Source organism: Lytechinus pictus, chromosome 1 (assembly GCF_037042905.1).
Source record: "Lytechinus pictus isolate F3 Inbred chromosome 1, Lp3.0, whole genome shotgun sequence".
Taxonomy (NCBI): Eukaryota; Metazoa; Echinodermata; class Echinoidea; order Temnopleuroida; family Toxopneustidae; genus Lytechinus; species Lytechinus pictus.
The window spans coordinates 1,674,078-1,693,986 of NC_087245.1; the positions used below are offsets into that span (position 1 = coordinate 1,674,078).

Genomic DNA, 19,909 nt, shown 5'->3' on the forward strand with positions numbered 1-19,909 from the left:
CAACTCCTGTACAACTATAAAACAGGTAGGCCTATTACGTTAGATATTTTGCTAAACACGACTTACGAAACTTGGAAATGATACTCTCCGCTGTTTTGCAATGCACAGAGAGATGGGTTTTCCCCCAATGAACTATATTTGGCATCATTCAGATGCAGTGGTCTCCGCGTTCTCTTTAGCGCTCACGTGTAATACTACTTTATGTAGTGTATGTTAAAGCTATCCATTATTCTGTTATTAGTCTGCAGGCAGCGACCTTTGGTTTTCGCATAATGAAGTAGATAGATTCACTTATTTGAGAATTTGACATCTTGTCTTTACCCGAGACATGGTATGATTGGTTAAGGTATCAAATATGGGTCTCTTCTGGCAGACTAATCCATTGTCAGTTGGTCCAGTCATGAATGTAGAAATTAATGGTTCAATGTCAGAGCTCTGACATGATATTCCAATGGTCTGATGTTACTAGATCCAATATTATTTCCTACGTGAGGTTTGTTTTTTATTAAAAAAAATCGATTTGATAAAAAAACTAAATCAACAGAAATGAAACAATTCATATTTTATCATTTAGCAGAATATCCAATATCTTTTACATGCTGAAAATATGAAGTTTTTTTTCAGCATTTTTTTCTTCACTAATTTATTTATTTATTTTCAATTTTATAATTTTTTTCTTAATCTTTTTTTTTTGGAGGGGGGGGGGTTGTCCTCTACCCAGACTACCCTCAAAAACTTGTTTCCAGTAACAGTGCTGGGGGCCGTTTCATAAAGCTGTGTATAGGGCACCTAATAAATTCCTCATAAAATCCAGTCATGAAGGTACTACTACTATTCCAACATGATACTAACATTAAACAGTAATAGATATCGCAAAGCATCAATATCCGACGTAGCAGTAATAGAAAAAGTGACCCATTTTCGCGCAAATGTCACAATTTATCTGATCAGACAGGTGTTTCATAAAGATGTTCATACAGTTACACGCGACCAGTCATGGATAAACTCATGTGAAACACCTACCAGAGTGACTAGACTTCGATCCTCAGGTTCTTCGCAGAGTATAAAGTTTGGCGTTGAGTGTGTGGCCCATGGAGTTCCTTCCTTCGTAATAGTTTCTCATTTCATGTCCATTAAAGAAAACAATGTGTAAGAGTATTTATATATTTGATTTATATCTTGGCAGCGGCATGTTGCATGTCGGGCAACAGTGCTGAATTTCGCTTTTGTGCCCCCTGACCCACATGCCATTCCCGAATTTCTTTGCATGTTCGCATACTGTAATTTTTTTTCTAATGTAATGTGTATGTATTTTTTTATACTTGTCGAATAATAATAATAATGACACGAAACACATGCGATTTCATTGATTTGAGAGTGTATATAGAGAATGCACCCTCACGCCAACATACCTCACGTACATACGTGCGCGTACATAGCAAGTGCTGAAGCACCCGGGGATGCTGCGTGTATTATTTTCCATAGGCAGCACCCCTTGGAATTCGGGTTGGTGTGTCAAATTGATTAAATATATGGAAAATTACCAAAACTTTGTGTTGAACCCCCTCCCCCCACTTTTTTTCTTTTGCTTGTCTAATTTCTTGGGACCAAACCGGTCAAAAGAAATATGGTCTGTCACAGATTTAGTTGCATTAAAAAATTGATATTCATTGTACTAAAATTGAGAAAATCCATGGGTGAAAGAATAGCCGAGTTATAGATTTATAAAGTTATGAAATTGAGGTCATGTTCCCCCTCATTCATCAGTTTTCATGAACTATTAAAAATAACAAGTTATTCCACTGGTATTAAATGACATATGGGAGACCTAAATAATTATTTGATGTAAAAAAAAATCAAACAATAATTCATAAGTATAAAATTCTTATTTTTATTGTATTTTGCCATTCGTTCCTTTTAATTATCTATTATCTATTTTCTGCATTTATCCAAACAATTAAACTTCAGACTAACGTGAATGTTATCAAGATTTTACAGGTCTAAACTTATTATGATGAGTAATATTCTGAGTATAAAAACTAGTCTCTCAACACATCGAAAACATAACACAACTCTAGTCAAGACTAACACGGAAATTACAGATGAATATAATTTTAGTAAGTATAGATCTGACTCATTTCATCTTTTGAATTTCATTTATTTTATTTATTTCAATTTCTCATTAAAAAATACAACATACCCTTCAGATAGAAATAATACACTGTATAAAAATAAAGATACAACACTGATAAAAATACAATTACAAGAGAGAATAAATGAGAATATGTGGGAGTCAGCATAGATCAAAGGCCTTTCTAAGGCTGGGCTACCGAGACCGTAGAGAAATTTTGCTGTATTCTTGGTGATAAAGAAATTTCCTCTTATTTTTCAGATTTATCTATCGGCGTCAATTAGGTGTTTTTTATAAATGTCTTTGAAAGAGGCTGATGTGCATCTTTTTATTTAGTATTTTGTTCCATAACATATAACTCCAGCATATTTTACAGATTTTCTAGGAGATTCATAGTTTAACAGAGACAAATATTAGTCACTAGATTGTCTTGTTGAATATGAAGGACATTTTCAGTCAATATAAAATATTTTGTGAATACGGGAGGAAGCTACTGGTGCTCAAACACATACACTCTAAAAATAGTTGGGCAAAAAATGCCCAACTTTTAACCAACCCTGGGCAACATACTGTCTACAGAACTCCAAATTGGGTAATAAAAACTAATGATTGGGTAATAAATTTGCTCAATTTGATAATAATTGCCCAGAATACATATATTTTTTACCAACATACATAACCCAACACAATGGACAGTATGCTGCCCAACTCTTCAAGTGTGTACATAAAAGATGCTATTTGTAAATATCACCAATTTTAAGAACTTTAAACTTTTAGAATAGTGGTACAGAAGGTGTTCTGGCATGGGAGCAAGTAAAATTGTGATGCAGGAAATATAAAAGAATATTGGGTCAAATGCATAAAAAGTGGCTCGGTTTAAAAATGGCAGTGGAAAAAATGGCAAAGGTAAATATGGCAGAGGAATAAATAGCAGCGGTAATTATGGCAGAGGTAATACTGGCAGAGGTAAAAATTTGAGTTGGTATTTTTTTTTCCTGGACATACATGCACGACCTCCTCATGTGAAATCGCTCTTCTAATATTCAAATTTGAAGAACACTTTGGATCTCAAATATTGTACTTAATTCATTACAGGGGAAATTCACACTGACATAAAGTTTATTAAAATGATATTGGTGAGGGTTTTAGGGAATCCATCAAAGATTTAAAAAGCTACTAAAATTTTACATGTTAATTACCTCTGCCATTATTACCTCTGTCATTTTTACCTCTGCCATTTTTACCTCTGCCATTTTTACCTTTGCCATTTTTACCTATGCCATTATTACCTCTGCCATTTTTACCTCTGCCATTTTTACTCTGCCATTTTTATATACATCTGCCATTATTACCTCTGCCATTGCCATTATTACCTCTACCATTTTTACCTGACACCATCTATTCGGATCCAATATGATGAATTTAATTGAATTGGATTTATTAGAACTTCACTGGCAATTGCCAATATTTTGTTCATAACAAGAAGTACAAAATGATACAAGACAAATATACAATGCAAGGAATATAAGCAAATAAACAAAAACAAAATAGTATTTCGTCAAAAAGAAAAAAAAGAAAGAAAAAAAAGAAACAACCTATAAGTTATATACAAATATACACAACTTTAAGTCAGTGTGAATTTCCCCTGTAATCAAATATACACAATGATGTTGAAATATGAATAATTAAAAGATTTGTTATTTTTCTGTTATCCAAGTTATGTAAGTGGTTCAAAGAAATCCCGAACTCGTCTATTTTCAGTGTGTTAATGGTAGCGCACATTGGTGTTTTCATTAAAATTCGTTTGATATGTATGTGATGAAGTGCTGTTTTGCTATACGAACTGCCCAATATAAATCCTTTCATCACTCATTAATTAAAATCATTTTGGCATGAAAATGTTTGAGTTTTATCATATCAACGATTAAGTACAGACCTAAAATGGTGAAAAACAATCCAAATAATATCTCATCAGTTCATAATACTCATTTCGTCGAGGAGTTCATTCAAGGTCAATAATTATGACTGATATTAAACGGAAAGGCTCTATCTTTTCCTTGCTGATGTAGCATGTCATGATCTTTACCTCTGTCATGTCTGTCATTTTTGCCTCTGCCATTATTACCTCTGTCATTTTTACCTCTGCCATTTTTACCTCTGTCATTATTACCTCTGCCATTATTACCTCTGCTATTTTTACCTCTGCCATTTTTACCTTTGCCATTATTACCTCTGCCATTTTTACTCTGCCATTTTTATATACATCTGCCATTATTACCTCTGCCATTGCCATTATTACCTCTACCATTTTTACCTGACACCATCTATTCGGATCCAATATGATGAATTTAATTGAATTGGATTTATTAGAACTTCACTGGCAATTGCCAATATTTTGTTCATAACAAGAAGTACAAAATGATACAAGACAAATATACAATGCAAGGAATATAAGCAAATAAACAAAAACAAAATAGTATTTCGTCAAAAAGAAAAAAAAGAAAGAAAAAAAAGAAACAACCTATAAGTTATATACAAATATACACAACTTTAAGTCAGTGTGAATTTCCCCTGTAATCAAATATACACAATGATGTTGAAATATGAATAATTAAAAGATTTGTTATTTTTCTGTTATCCAAGTTATGTAAGTGGTTCAAAGAAATCCCGAACTCGTCTATTTTCAGTGTGTTAATGGTAGCGCACATTGGTGTTTTCATTAAAATTCGTTTGATATGTATGTGATGAAGTGCTGTTTTGCTATACGAACTGCCCAATATAAATCCTTTCATCACTCATTAATTAAAATCATTTTGGCATGAAAATGTTTGAGTTTTATCATATCAACGATTAAGTACAGACCTAAAATGGTGAAAAACAATCCAAATAATATCTCATCAGTTCATAATACTCATTTCGTCGAGGAGTTCATTCAAGGTCAATAATTATGACTGATATTAAACGGAAAGGCTCTATCTTTTCCTTGCTGATGTAGCATGTCATGATCTTTACCTCTGTCATGTCTGTCATTTTTGCCTCTGCCATTATTACCTCTGTCATTTTTACCTCTGCCATTTTTATATACATCTGCCATTATTACCTCTGCCATTGCCATTATTACCTCTACCATTTTTACCTGACACCATCTATTCGGATCCAATATGATGAATTTAATTGAATTGGATTTATTAGAACTTCACTGGCAATTGCCAATATTTTGTTCATAACAAGAAGTACAAAATGATACAAGACAAATATACAATGCAAGGAATATAAGCAAATAAACAAAAACAAAATAGTATTTCGTCAAAAAGAAAAAAAAGAAAGAAAAAAAAGAAACAACCTATAAGTTATATACAAATATACACAACTTTAAGTCAGTGTGAATTTCCCCTGTAATCAAATATACACAATGATGTTGAAATATGAATAATTAAAAGATTTGTTATTTTTCTGTTATCCAAGTTATGTAAGTGGTTCAAAGAAATCCCGAACTCGTCTATTTTCAGTGTGTTAATGGTAGCGCACATTGGTGTTTTCATTAAAATTCGTTTGATATGTATGTGATGAAGTGCTGTTTTGCTATACGAACTGCCCAATATAAATCCTTTCATCACTCATTAATTAAAATCATTTTGGCATGAAAATGTTTGAGTTTTATCATATCAACGATTAAGTACAGACCTAAAATGGTGAAAAACAATCCAAATAATATCTCATCAGTTCATAATACTCATTTCGTCGAGGAGTTCATTCAAGGTCAATAATTATGACTGATATTAAACGGAAAGGCTCTATCTTTTCCTTGCTGATGTAGCATGTCATGATCTTTACCTCTGTCATGTCTGTCATTTTTGCCTCTGCCATTATTACCTCTGTCATTTTTATCTCTGCCATTTTTACCTCTGTCATTATTACCTCTGCCATTATTACCTCTGCTATTTTTACCTCTGCCATTTTTACCTTTGCCATTATTACCTCTGCCATTTTTACTCTGCCATTTTTATATACATCTGCCATTATTACCTCTGCCATTGCCATTATTACCTCTACCATTTTTACCTGACACCATCTATTCGGATCCAATATGATGAATTTAATTGAATTGGATTTATTAGAACTTCACTGGCAATTGCCAATATTTTGTTCATAACAAGAAGTACAAAATGATACAAGACAAATATACAATGCAAGGAATATAAGCAAATAAACAAAAACAAAATAGTATTTCGTCAAAAAGAAAAAAAAGAAAGAAAAAAAAGAAACAACCTATAAGTTATATACAAATATACACAACTTTAAGTCAGTGTGAATTTCCCCTGTAATCAAATATACACAATGATGTTGAAATATGAATAATTAAAAGATTTGTTATTTTTCTGTTATCCAAGTTATGTAAGTGGTTCAAAGAAATCCCGAACTCGTCTATTTTCAGTGTGTTAATGGTAGCGCACATTGGTGTTTTCATTAAAATTAGTTTGATATGTATGTGATGAAGTGCTGTTTTGCTATACGAACTGCCCAATATTAATCCTTTCATCACTCATTAATTAAAATCATTTTGGCATGAAAATGTTTGAGTTTTATCATATCAACGATTAAGTACAGACCTAAAATGGTGAAAAACAATCCAAATAATATCTCATCAGTTCATAATACTCATTTCGTCGAGGAGTTCATTCAAGGTCAATAATTATGACTGATATTAAACGGAAAGGCTCTATCTTTTCCTTGCTGATGTAGCATGTCATGATCTTTACCTCTGTCATGTCTGTCATTTTTGCCTCTGCCATTATTACCTCTGTCATTTTTACCTCTGCCATTTTTACCTCTGTCATTATTACCTCTGCCATTATTACCTCTGCTATTTTTACCTCTGCCATTTTTACCTTTGCCATTATTACCTCTGCCATTTTTACCTTTTGCTTGCGGTTTGAACAATAGTGACGTCACGCTGCGCTGGTGCGAACAATAGCGACGTCACGCTGCGCTGGTGCGAACACGACTCACAGAACAAAAGCGGTATTTGAAGCAAAAGTGTGGCAGTGTAAAATATCGCTTCTCTCCTGTCTGCCTGTAACATCTTTTCCTCAAACGTGCTGTCAAACATTTCTCTTTTCTAATTAAAAAATGTATAATTGGCATTCAGTTCGCACTTACTAGGAAGAAAACATGAACATGTAGGATACTGTACACCTTGGGGTTCTCTCTCAATTTACTTAAACATGTTCTAAGACGCGATCGGGCTGATCAAGCCCCGGCCGGATCAAGCAAACGCTCAAGCTGCTCTGAAGAATCTTTGGAAAACCCAAGGAAGTAAAATCATTTCATTTGAAGTTCGGCATAATGTTAGGAATGATTAAGTCTTTATTTTGCCCTATGCAAAAACCCTATGCAACAAGTTCTGCATGTGATCGGAGTAAAATCCAAATCGGCTTCAAGTCGCAGCCGATGACCGTTTGACGTCATTACGATTTGGAATTAAATTTGCTTTTATTCCTACAGGGAGTCTCGAACTGAACCGAGTTTCGATTTAAGTAGCCCTACCACCATTCTTTACTCTTATCGCTAAGATTCTATTGGCTGGAATGTTCATATCAAATGTTATTACAATTTCTTTAAACTTCGGATCGCAGTGACTCGCATGGTGTGCGCCGGGCTTTGGTTTGATTGAACCGTGACTAGACGACCAAAGACTAGTACGCGTAGTAGAAGACGGATGATAACATTTAATATGGGCAAGATTATGAAATGAATGATAGGTAACTAGCAATCATCAACTGGTACAATATGGATTAAGTTTGATTTATGAATACATTTTGATCATCCATTTTTCTTATCCCGACCCCCCCCCCCCCCGAAAAAAAAATTGACGAAAAAGTGGTCTAATACAGAATAGCAACGTATTGTTCTACCCGTTTCCTTGATCATGATCGCCATGTTTTCTGCTAGGGTAAGGGGATACTTTTTTTTCTTTCAATGATTTTTTTATTTTCATAACTTCATATACATATAACAAACATCATCATTATACATTGTACATATTATATACAAATTGAAAAAAAATACAAAACAAAGCATAATAAAAAAGGGGTAAAAATTAAAAAATAAATAAAAAACATTTCAGGATTGAATTGTTATGACATCACATTTGATTTCGTTTTCCATCAAGCTGCCTAAACTATTATATGAATGAGGGATGTAGAATTTTCCATTTCTTTTCAAACTTAGATAATTTTTTATTCTGAATGCCAATTTGTTTTTCTATTTTGTATATTCGTTTCAGCTTTACATAGAACAAATCAAAAGACGGTGAAATATTCAAATGCCTGCATGTATAAATCATTTGTTTAGCTACAACTAAACTACAATTTTTCTTTACATCACCTCTAGTTCCACGTCGAGTTGGGGGGAGAGGAGCAGTTACTGAAAGATTTATGAGTGTTAAAGAGATACCTTGGTAGTCGTTCAGCTTCCCTATTTAATGATAGAAGCTCAGTCCTGATTTTGGTACTTTCTTTACTATGCTTGTGTATCTTGCCATGGTCTTCAATATTGGGGTCTGGGTTGGGGTTGTTAAGTCCCCCTCTCAAGATTTCTACTTGAAAAGAACTCAAAGTGTTAGAATAGTTTGGTACCATAGCCTTTGTGAAGCTTTTCCGAACAAAGGCAGTGCTGGGCATTGAAGTTGACTGCTTGCTATTCAATAGTTGAGAGTAGTTATTATTAGAACATACATAAAGGCCAAACAGCGCCAGAATAATACAAAACTGGAGAGCATCCATGGTGTAATACAGGAAGCATTTCTTTCTTGATGACATTGTTGAGCACTGATAGTGAGAAGTCTGCTCATGCGATATTTGATCCTGTGGAACTTCTATCTCTTCACCTGCAGAAGTATGTGAGAGGAACAAAATATATCAGAGAATGAAGTCAAATGCAGAAAATATAATTTCATGGATTTAGCATTCATGAACAATGCCACCTGTCCCATTTTCAGTAATTTAATATATATATATATATATATATATAGTATATATATATGCGAAACAAATGATAATATTCACCAGTAATGTAAGTTTGCAATGCCAACAAAGTTTTTTATTAGCTTTCTAAATTTCCGGTAGTCATCTACCTTCTTCGGGAAAGATTCATGAAGATTCATATAATATGTATATATATATATATATATATATATATGTGTGTGTGTGTGTGAGGGTGTGTGTGTGTGTGTGTGTGGAGGGGCCGTGGCCGAGTGGTCTAAGGCGCCTGGCTATACATGGAAAGTTCGGGGTTCGATCCGCGGCACCTATGCTCCTATGTGTGTGTGCGTTAGGGTGTGTGTGTCTTTTGATTAGTAATGTGTCTTAATCAAACTAAATAATACGAGGTTTCAGCTTTACAGCTTGCTTACTCTTTATTTTTGGAGCATGGAATTGATAATGGAATTTATCAGGACAGGATCCCCCCTTAATTTTTTTTGGGGGGATGTTTTGTTTTCAATTATTTTTGTCATCGCAGTGGTTTTTTTTTAAATGGAAGGTTTATGAATTGGTACCACAATGGCAAATAAAAATATAATGCGCTTTATTTTCAGTGCTAGTTTTTAGTTGTGGTAAAACTGGAATTGAAGAGGAAGTGGTAAACCAGACGGGTGCAGTGTTTATCAGTCTATTCCTCAATTGCAGGAGGATCCACCCTATTCACGCATTATTTGGTTCCTATAGAATTTAATGTTGGAAATAGACTTGAGTTCTTTGGATATAATATGTTTGGGTTATTAACTTGGTGTTGGCATATTAGCTATGCATGACCGCCAAGTTAATGGCATGGGAAAGTGTGGTTGGGTGACTGGCGAATTGTTGCTTTGGATATGTTGGATGTTGAATGAATTTGATTAGAGTAAATAGGTCTTTAGTCCTCATTAACAAGGGAAAAAAAAGGACTGGAATGTTGATATTATTGAAAACAGGTATATGCTCAGAGAATAAGAAATCATTCCTTCATTATTTATTCATTTCCTTTGTGTATGGAATGTAATTGCTTTTTACGTGCAAAGTGCAGGTGTAGTTAACCATTCACGTGTGTAGGTCCTTTTAGCTTTTTATCTCTCTTTGCCCTGATTAGGGCTCTGATGCATAACTCCGGCAAGGCAAGGCTATCAGTCTTTGGAAAATATTTATGGAAAAAAAAGAATGCGATTTGATTAGTTATGCGTCTTAATCAAACTAAAAAATACGAGGTTTCAGCTTTACAGCTTGCTTACTCTTTACTTTCGGAGCATGGAATTGATAATGGAATTTATTAGGACAAGCTCCCCCCTTATTTTTTTTTTTTTTTTGGGGGGGGGGTTGTTTTGTTTTCAATCATTTTTGCCACCGCAGTGGTTTTTGACAAGGAAGGTTTATGAATTGGTATTATTATAATACACTCACTTTAAAGATATAGATGTAAAGTTGTAAGGAAATGGTGCATGATTTTCGTTGTTTGATTATCCTTACATCAATGATGTAAGAGATGTTCTAGCTAGTTGCAGCTAGACGGATAGCTAGCTGTATAGCCTTTTTCATTTTAGTATGAAGATGAATAATTTAGTAGATCGTTCTCTTTTATGTCATGTTTGCATCTGAGTAAAACCAAGAAGAGATTTCTTTGAAAAAATCCAAACCCCCACTTTTTTATGCTTGAGTTATAGTACATGAAGTAAAGATGAGAATATTCATTCTGAAACAAATTTAGGCACATCGGAAAAGTCTCATTGCAGTTGGTTTTATGGGGGGGGGGGTAATTTAGAAAGTAATGGAAAGGTATTTTCTTTTCTACGGTAAACCAGACAGGTGCAGTGTTAAACAATCAATTCCTTGAATTGCAGAAGGATTCATCCTATTCACGCATTATTTGGTTCCTATAGAATTTAATGTTGGAAATAGACGGGAGTTTCTTTGGATATAATATGTTTGGGTTAGGCTTAACTTGGTGTTGGCATATTAGATATGCATGACCTCCACGTTAATGGCATGGGGAAGTGTGGTTGGATGACTGGCGAATTATTGTGTTGGATATGTTGGATGTTGAATGAATGGGGGTGTTTGGAGTGTGATACTATGAGAGGGCGTGGTTGTATTGTGTTTGTGTTGCCTGTTTGCATTTCATGGGTAGTCTTTCATGTCTTTCATTCATTCAGGTTCTGTTGTATTTTTCGGATTGGGTAAAAGTGTATGGATAGAAGGTTATATTTTACTTTACTCACTTTAAATGTCAGAGGTCTAAGAGACAAGGCTAAAAGAAAAAACATTTTTGAATTTTGCAAAAATAAAGGGAGTAATATTGTGTTTTTACAGGAAACCTATAGTACGGAAGAGGTTGAAGAGAAGTGGAAATTAGAGTGGAATGGGCCTATATTGTTTAGTCATGGAACGAACCATAGTAGAGGTGTTTCAGTTCTCATTTCTCCAATTTTAAATATAAAAATGGATAATGTTATTTTTGATGAAAATGGAAGATACGTCGTTATGAAGTTTGAATTTCAACAATCTAAAATAATTTTAGTTAATTGTTATTTCCCCACAAGAGATAAGGAGAAGATGCAAATTGAATTTTTAGAGGAACTAGATAAATGTATTTCAAAGCTTTACAGCTCTGAAGAAATGATAATTATTGGGGGAGATTTTAATACAATAATGAATGGAGATTTGGATTATTTAGGTCCAAGAATCTTTTATAAAAACAGATTTAACAAGAAATTTGATGGATTTTTAGATAGATTCGGTTTAGAAGATATATGGAGGAGGATGAATCCTGAAAAGAAACAATTTACATTCAGGCAAAAATGTCCTATTATGCAAAGTCGATTGGATTATTGGTTCGGGTCCTCTGCTTTTCAGCATTTAGTTAATGGTTGTGATATTGTAACATCAATCACGCCAGATCATTCGGGCGTTCTGCTTCAATTAACAAGCAATGTAGACAAGCCACACTTAGGCAATTCATATTGGAAGTTCAACAATAGTCTGTGCGCAGATCAGGAATTCGTGAATTTATTCAAAGATAAAATAGTTGAATTAAAAAAAGAATGGCTCCCGAAAATAGAAGATAAATTATTGTTGTGGGATTTTTTAAAAATGAAAATGAGGGAGTTTATTAATAAGTACACAAAGAAAAAAGCAAAGCTTAGGAAACATGAAATTGAAAAATTAGAGGAAGATATAAGAAGTTTGGAAATCCACCTATCGACTCAGCCTTCGAGGAAAATACTTGATGAAATGGAGGAGAAAAAGTCTAAATTGAACAGATTGTTTGATTATAGCCGACAAGGTGTAAAAATCCGATCAAGAGCTTTTTGGTTTGAGGAAGGAGAACAAAAAACACAATATTTTGAACAGTTATTAAAATCAAACAAACGGAAAAGTGTAATAAAAGAAATATATGATCAAGGTGAACAGACTATAAAAGATAGGAGTGAAATATTGAAGAAGATAAAGTCATTTTACGAAAAATTATATTCATTGAATGAAGTGATTGTAAATGAAAACTCTTTTTTCCTGAAGGATATTCCTAAATTATCCAAAGAAAGTCGAGATATTTGTGAAGGTAAAATTACTATTCAGGATTGTTTAAGTGTTTTGAAAGAAATGAAATTTAATAAAACCCCTGGAAACGACGGTTTTACTGTTGAATTTTATTACACCTTTTGGAATTTATTGGGGGGATTTTTGGTGGAAGTGTTAAATGAAGTGTATAATAGGGGATTATTAGCAACTTCACAAAGGCAGGGAGTGATTACACTATTAGAAAAGGAAGGCAAAAACCCTTTATACATTCAAAACTATAGACCAATCACGCTTTTAAATGTTGATTACAAGATCTTATCAAAGGTACTAGCAAAAAGATTGAAAAAGGTTCTGAATGAGATAATTCATATTGATCAAATAGGGTATGTTGAAAATAGGAACATTGGAGATGGTGTGAGATTAATCGATGATATTTTATTTCAGTCCTCTTTTGGAAATATTGGATATTTGATTACGGTGGACTTTGAAAAGGCTTTTGATTCTGTTTCCCATGATTTTCTTTTTCAGACTCTTAAATTATTTGGATTTGGCCAGTCTTTCTGTTCTTGGGTTCGTGTTTTATATACAGATATAACTAGTTGTATTATGAATGGAGGTTATTCCACTGGTTATTTTGATATAAAACGAGGGGTAAGACAGGGGGACCCCATTTCTCCTTATCTGTTTTTGCTCTGTATAGAAACACTAGCTTTGGCAATAAGAAGAGACGCTCTAGTTGAAGGAATTCAGTTTGGATCTCATGAAATTAAGCAAATATTGTATGCCGATGATATCACTCTGTTTGTTAAAAATAGCAATTCTGTTAAACGGCTTAAATATCTTTTGGAAGAATTCGAAAAAGTGAGCGGTCTGAAGATAAACAAAGGGAAAACAAACTTTTTTTGGATGGGAAAAGATCAAGACAGACCTCAAACTCCGCTATTTGGAAATTTGGTTCAGCAAATTAAAATCTTAGGCGTTTATTTCTCTCTAAATGTAATAATAAAAGAAGATCTAAACTTCAAAGAGATACTAAGCAAAATAAAAAGACTTTTGGGATGGTGGAAACAAAGGGATCTAACCCTAATGGGTAAAATACAATTGTTGAAAAGTTATGCATTATCAAAATTAAATTACGTCTCGTCACTTTTAGTTGTTCCTAAGTGGTTGTTCGTTGAGGTGGAACGGATCACTTTTGAGTTTTTATGGTCAGGTAAAGACCGTATAAAGAGAAACATTATGTATCAGGATTACTCACACGGTGGGTTAAGAATGATGAATTTTAAGTTGTTCATAAAGGCCCAACGTCTAATGTGGCTGAAACGTCTATTATACGGGGAACGCAATGCTGGGTGGAAATTGTATTTTGATTTCTGTTTTAGATCACTCGGTGGGAGACTGTTATTTCTATGCGATTTTGATATTTGCAAATTAACACAGACAATGCCACAATTTTATTCTGAAATGCTGAAGGCTTGGCAAGATATGAGAAAATATAGATATACAAAAGAGGAAGTAAACCCGATTATATTTAATAATAAGAATGTATGTGTAAGAGGTAAAATGATTTTTGATATTGATCTTTATAATAAGGGAATATACACTGTAGATCATATTTTTGATAACGGGGTTGTGAGACCTGTGGCTTATTTTCAAAATCTTGGGGTAACCGCAGATGAACTGCTCCACATTATTGATATAGTACATGCTATTCCAATTACTTGGAAAAATGCCTTTAGCTCTATTAAATTTATAAAGATTGACGATGAGAACTTCAATGTTAATTTGAATATCAGTAAGCTGGAAACTACTTTTGAGGTGATTAAATCAAAAATTATTTATAGTTGTTTTGTTGAAAATTTACGGGAAACTTACAATTTAACATTGAAAGATAAAAACATTAATTTGAATTTTACAGATGTTGAAATGTGTAATAGGCTTGCCCAAACCAGGAGCATAACTTTGATTAGGAAACAAAGAGAATTCCAGTTCTTACTTTTACACGGGGCGATTTATACCAAAGAACAGTTATTGAGATTTGGGTATGTTAAAGACAGTTTATGCTCTTTTTGTGGCAGAGAAACCGAATCATACATTCATATTTTTCTAAATTGTCCCAAGGTAAAACCTTTATGGGAATTTTTCATTAAATATTTCTGTATGTCTGAATTAAGAGATTTAGAATGGAGAGATATACATTTGGGATTATCTGGAAGTACGAATAGAAATAATTGTGTAAACTGTATAATCTTTTTCATCAAATATGCCATTTTCCAATCCAGAACTAATGGTCAGGTTCCTTCCTGCCATAAAATACAAAAATATATTGCGGAACGTAGGGAGGAAGAAAAATGCTTAGCTATAAAATCGGGCAAATTGAGTTTGCATGTAAAGAAATGGGAAGAACTGAAGGTGAATGAGGCAGTGAATGCAAACAGGTGTGAAGCGTCTGCTGGTGCTGTGAGTATGTAATGGTATGTCCGCGTGTGAATGCGAGTGTGCAATGGTATATGTCCGCGTGTGAATGTGAGTGCTTGCTGCCAGGGATGGGGGGGGGGGGGTTCCTATCTCCATGGTTAGCAAAATATATGTTTGAGTAGATCCAAAAAGAAAGAATATTTTGTTTGGGGTGTGGAAAAGGTTTTGTTTGTTTTATTTTGTTGATGTTGTGTTTTGTTTTGTTTTCGTGTGTGCTTTATATACAAAATCTTTATTCAGATTATTGTATACTTTCTAAGAATAAACATAGAGACTTTTTTTTTTCTGTATTGTCTTACAAAATTTGGAGGAATGAATATACATGTATAAGTACTTTTTTTTTATTATGGGATAACCTCTTCACTTAAAAAAAGTCTGTACTTTTGATTTTTCATCATACAATACGGTATTATTATACAGTAAATACATGTGAAATTACGAGGTTTTTGTTATTGGTATTATGGGTTATGATACTATTTGTTCGAAAAATTTATATCAAGATGTATATTATTTCATATGTTATATTGCTGTATAAGTGTACTTCACTTTAATTTGCATACATGTATTTGATTTATTACCCTTGTACATGAAAAATGTAATAGTATCTGAATAAAGGCTAAAAAAGCAAGAGAAAAAAAAAAAAAAGTTAATACGTTTCCCTTCTCGCCGTTCTTATTCTCCAAGCCTCTTATCGAAAAGAGAACTTTCAATGACAAAATCTTCAGTAAAATCTTTGTACACATCTCAAATGACTTAAAAGTTGGAGATAAAAGTGCGATTACAAACAAATCGATATGCCTGAAACTCATTTCCATTTAGAGGAAATTATGAAATTGTGATCGTACCTTGGTTATTAGCTTCTGGAACCTGCAACCGAAGGACGCCCAAGTTAGGTGCCTCAAAAACCGGTGCCTCATTCTCGGAGAAATGAAAAGATCCAACTTTGGTACATTGACGCCTTGCAGCTACATCATTAGGAATTTGTTGGTCTGTTCCTTGACGGAGGCGTTTTGCCAAGTCCTCGTATCGCAAAACAACTTCCTTTGGCTCAGTACTATCCAAAAGTTCTTCAGCAAATTTGATTTCTTCTGTGACTTTGGAAACCGCTTCCCCTACAGGTATCAATATGTTGTCTAAAGCTTCGTTAAGATCACTCCGATTGGTTTTGACCTCTGCCAGGAGCTCCTCTTTCCTATGATTGATGATATCAGTAATACGTTCTAAATACGAATTGAAACGTACTTTGATTACTTCTGATATATTGTCAAGTCGTTCATTTCCTTCCGCTTGTTTAGCCGCATAGTCTCCACGAAAATTCTCAAAAGACTCCATCCATTCCGTTGCTTTACTCATCAATTTTACGATTTCTTCCACTTTTGCTGCGGAAGCTTTTTCCAAGTTCTTAATCAAGAATGTATGTTCCCCGTGATTGCAAAGGGCACACTCGCTACAGATTAGCACGTTACATTTCTCACAGAAGAATTTCTTTCCGGCACCATGCTCCTTGCAGAATTCTTTCTTTGATTCAGAATCCTCATGGCGTTTGATTTCTTCGATGATCTGGTTGGCCAACAAATTTGGTCTCAGAGCTTCCGATCTATCATAATCATAACCTGTTTCTTGACGGCATATCGGGCACCTGATCCTATTACCTGCATTTGCCTCTATTGCCCGATTAATGCAGCTCTCACAAAAAGTATGCAAACATTTGAGGCATTTTGCATGTTCCAATCTGCAGTGACAGATAGCACATTCCAGATGACCCAATATTGCTTCTACAACAGATTCGGCCATGGTTTGTGCGGAAAGAGAAACATCAAAGTATGGTTCAACTCCTACACAACTAAGAAGCAGGTAGCCCTATATGTTGAATATTTGTAAACAAAACTTATGCCTTTGGCATAGAGGTGGGTTTTCCCCACTGAACTATATATAGTTCAGTGGGGAAAACCCACCTCTATGCCAAAGGCATAAGTTTTGTTTAGAAATATCCAACATTCAAGTTCAGTAGTCTACCCGGTTCACAGAACCTTTCAGTGCACGTGTGTAATACTACTTTCTGTAGTGTATGTCAAAGCTATCCATTACTAGTTTGCAGGCACAGACCTTTATTAGTTTTTGCATAGTGCACAATGCAGATTTTGAAGTGGTGAGGCTAGATTCTCTTACTTGACACAGACAGAGAATTTGGCATCTAGTCCTCACCCTAGACTTGGTATAATTGGACAAAGTGTCAAACATGAGTCTGTTCTTGCAGACTAATCCATCGTCGCTTGGTTCAGTCATAAAAGAAACAAATTCTTGTAATTGGGATTTCAAACATTCAACATTCTGTTCTAATTTTCATGTATCAATTATTCTGTACCCGTTTAAGAAAAAAAAAACGCTTTCATCTCAGTAATGGAATTTCTGCAAACTTCCCCTTCTGTCAGCTGATACATTTGTAAATCACTGTCCACGAAGTAATGGCACCTGTATATATGTTATATCATGTATAATAATTGTAAATACATGTATGTTATTGTTAACCTTTATATACATGTACATGTAATATGAATAAGCCTTTATTTGCCCCAACGGGGCCAAAAGGCATTCTTCCAATAAAGTTCAAGTTCATAAAGGTAGAAAGAAATGATTTAATGCACTGAGTTCTGATATTCTAATGGTCCGATGCTATTCGATCCAGTATTATTTCCTCCGAGAGGCTTAAGTGTAAAAAAATCCTTTAAAACCATTCCGCAGCCCCTGTATAGTGCGAGTGAGCACATCGAGATACATGGTATTCAAGGGCGTCCTATTAAGGGAAAATATTAGAGATTTTAAAGCCCTCTCAAAAAATTAATCTTATGACATTGCAAGATTGATTGTTATTGATTCTAATTATGAAGTTTAGCAAATGATTTTGTGTCACACGATAAAATCGATTAATTGTTATTATATTCTTGAGGCACTGGTACTGTGCATGCACCCATTTTGATATGGTCATATGCGCCCAAAGTGTTTCAATTATTGGGGTAAATGGAATAGCGGAGCGGTAGAACGACTTGAATTTTGCGTTTAACGCAAATTGAGTCAATAAGCACCGATATTCAAAAAGCATTCAATTTGATTCTAACATGATATCATTTTCGCGCATGTAGGTGTGTGTGCGTTATTTGTGTGGGAACGTGTGTGGGTTATACATTTAATAGTGGTTGCTAAAGCCCAAGCACCCCCCCTCCCCATTCGTTTTGCGGCACAAAATGTAAATTTTGTTACATAAATACCACTTCATGGTATAGAGCTTGATCGATCGAGAAACTCATAGGCGAAAACTGCTATCAGAAATAGAGAGATAGTAGTATACTCAAATAATTTAAGGACGGTTCACTTTAAAGGGGAAAAAATGAGCTATTATGAAGTTGGTTTACTAAGTCAAAAATGTATTTCCATTATGCAAGTATAAAAACGAGTTTAACATTCTTAACCAAAAATATTCGTTCAAGCAATATGCGCGCGCACATTTATGATGCACAATGAATATGCTAACAATTGATATAAATGAAGCCCATACGAAATCGCGCCTGAAAATCATTATTTACAGCTTCAAAATGGTTGATTGTAAAGTGACCGGAAACACATTAATATCATTGCATAGACTAAAATGTAGTTTATTAATCAACTCAGAGGTGAAGTAATGATGATTTTCCAGTTACAAATATCTTGAAAGCGTCTCCATTAATTTTTTTTTCTACCTGGGTATTTTTTTTTCATTCATATGAACATTATTAAATAGCTAGAACTAATAATCAAAGTTCATCATTTTATTAATAAGACCTTTTTGATACTAACCTATACCTTTAGTAGGGGAGGTAGAAATTGGGTAAATACGGTAGATTCGAGGTCTGTTTCCTAGACTGGTCTGTATATACCTTCATGCATGGCAGGGGAGGAGGGAATGGTGGAGCAGGGGCAGTTGCCTCAAGAAGTTTCTCAAACTTATTTTTTACTAAATATTTTCACGAAATCACCGAAATTTAAAGTGTGCATGAATCTTTTAATTTATTTTTATTAAACACAAAAGCGCCCCTGACGATCTCGGTCGCTTCGCTCTCTTGCTTTCGAGTTTCTTCGAAAATTGTTAAGTGTCTTGCCCCCGCCCCCGGAAAAAAATCTGCGTGTGGTAATGAGTACCTTCAGTCAGATGACAGCAATTATTGTCGGTTTTTACAACAGGTTGGACAGAGAATATAATAACAACAAATTAACAGATTTAATTAAGAGAAAATTATAAACCTGCATGTCCTATTTCTCTATCATAGGTTTAATTACTATAACAAACGAAAACTTTAGATAAATTGTATTAAAATTGAGAAAATCCTTGCGTTACAGAATAGCAGAGTTATGGATTTCTAATTTTCTGACATTTTGAGATCATGCTTCCCTTATTTCATGAAATTTTTATTCTATAAAGTGTAATTCAGCAGTCATCTTTGATGAAGACGTAGTTATACTACCTATATTAAAGTGTATAGAAGAGCTGTACGATCATTTGACGTCAATATTAAAAATTAAAAAACTAATGTAAAGAATAAGATTCTTATTTGTATTGCCTTTTGTATTTTACCATTCATTCCTTTTAATTATCTATCATTTTCTGTCTTTATCAAAACAAATTTAATTTCAGATCAGACTTCCCCCTTATTAAGCGAGACTCAGATTTATACCTCGTTTGCGCATGCGTGTCGATTATTAGATCCAACTGGAGTCA

The 19,909-nt window shown here is 34.0% G+C and overlaps 1 protein-coding gene across 1 annotated transcript; it reads right to left on the reverse strand.

Moving 5' to 3' along the window:
* Positions 1-8,126: 8,126 nt before the first annotated feature.
* Positions 8,127-17,057, reverse strand: LOC129284261 (tripartite motif-containing protein 2-like). The gene is made up of 2 exons (XM_064103966.1): positions 16,005-17,057; positions 8,127-9,020 (listed from the first exon to the last, which is right to left on the reverse strand). The coding sequence occupies exons 1-2, from the start codon at positions 16,951-16,953 to the stop codon at positions 8,521-8,523; spliced, it is 1,449 nt and encodes a 482-aa protein (XP_063960036.1). The 5' UTR covers positions 16,954-17,057; the 3' UTR covers positions 8,127-8,520.
* Positions 17,058-19,909: the final 2,852 nt, after the last annotated feature.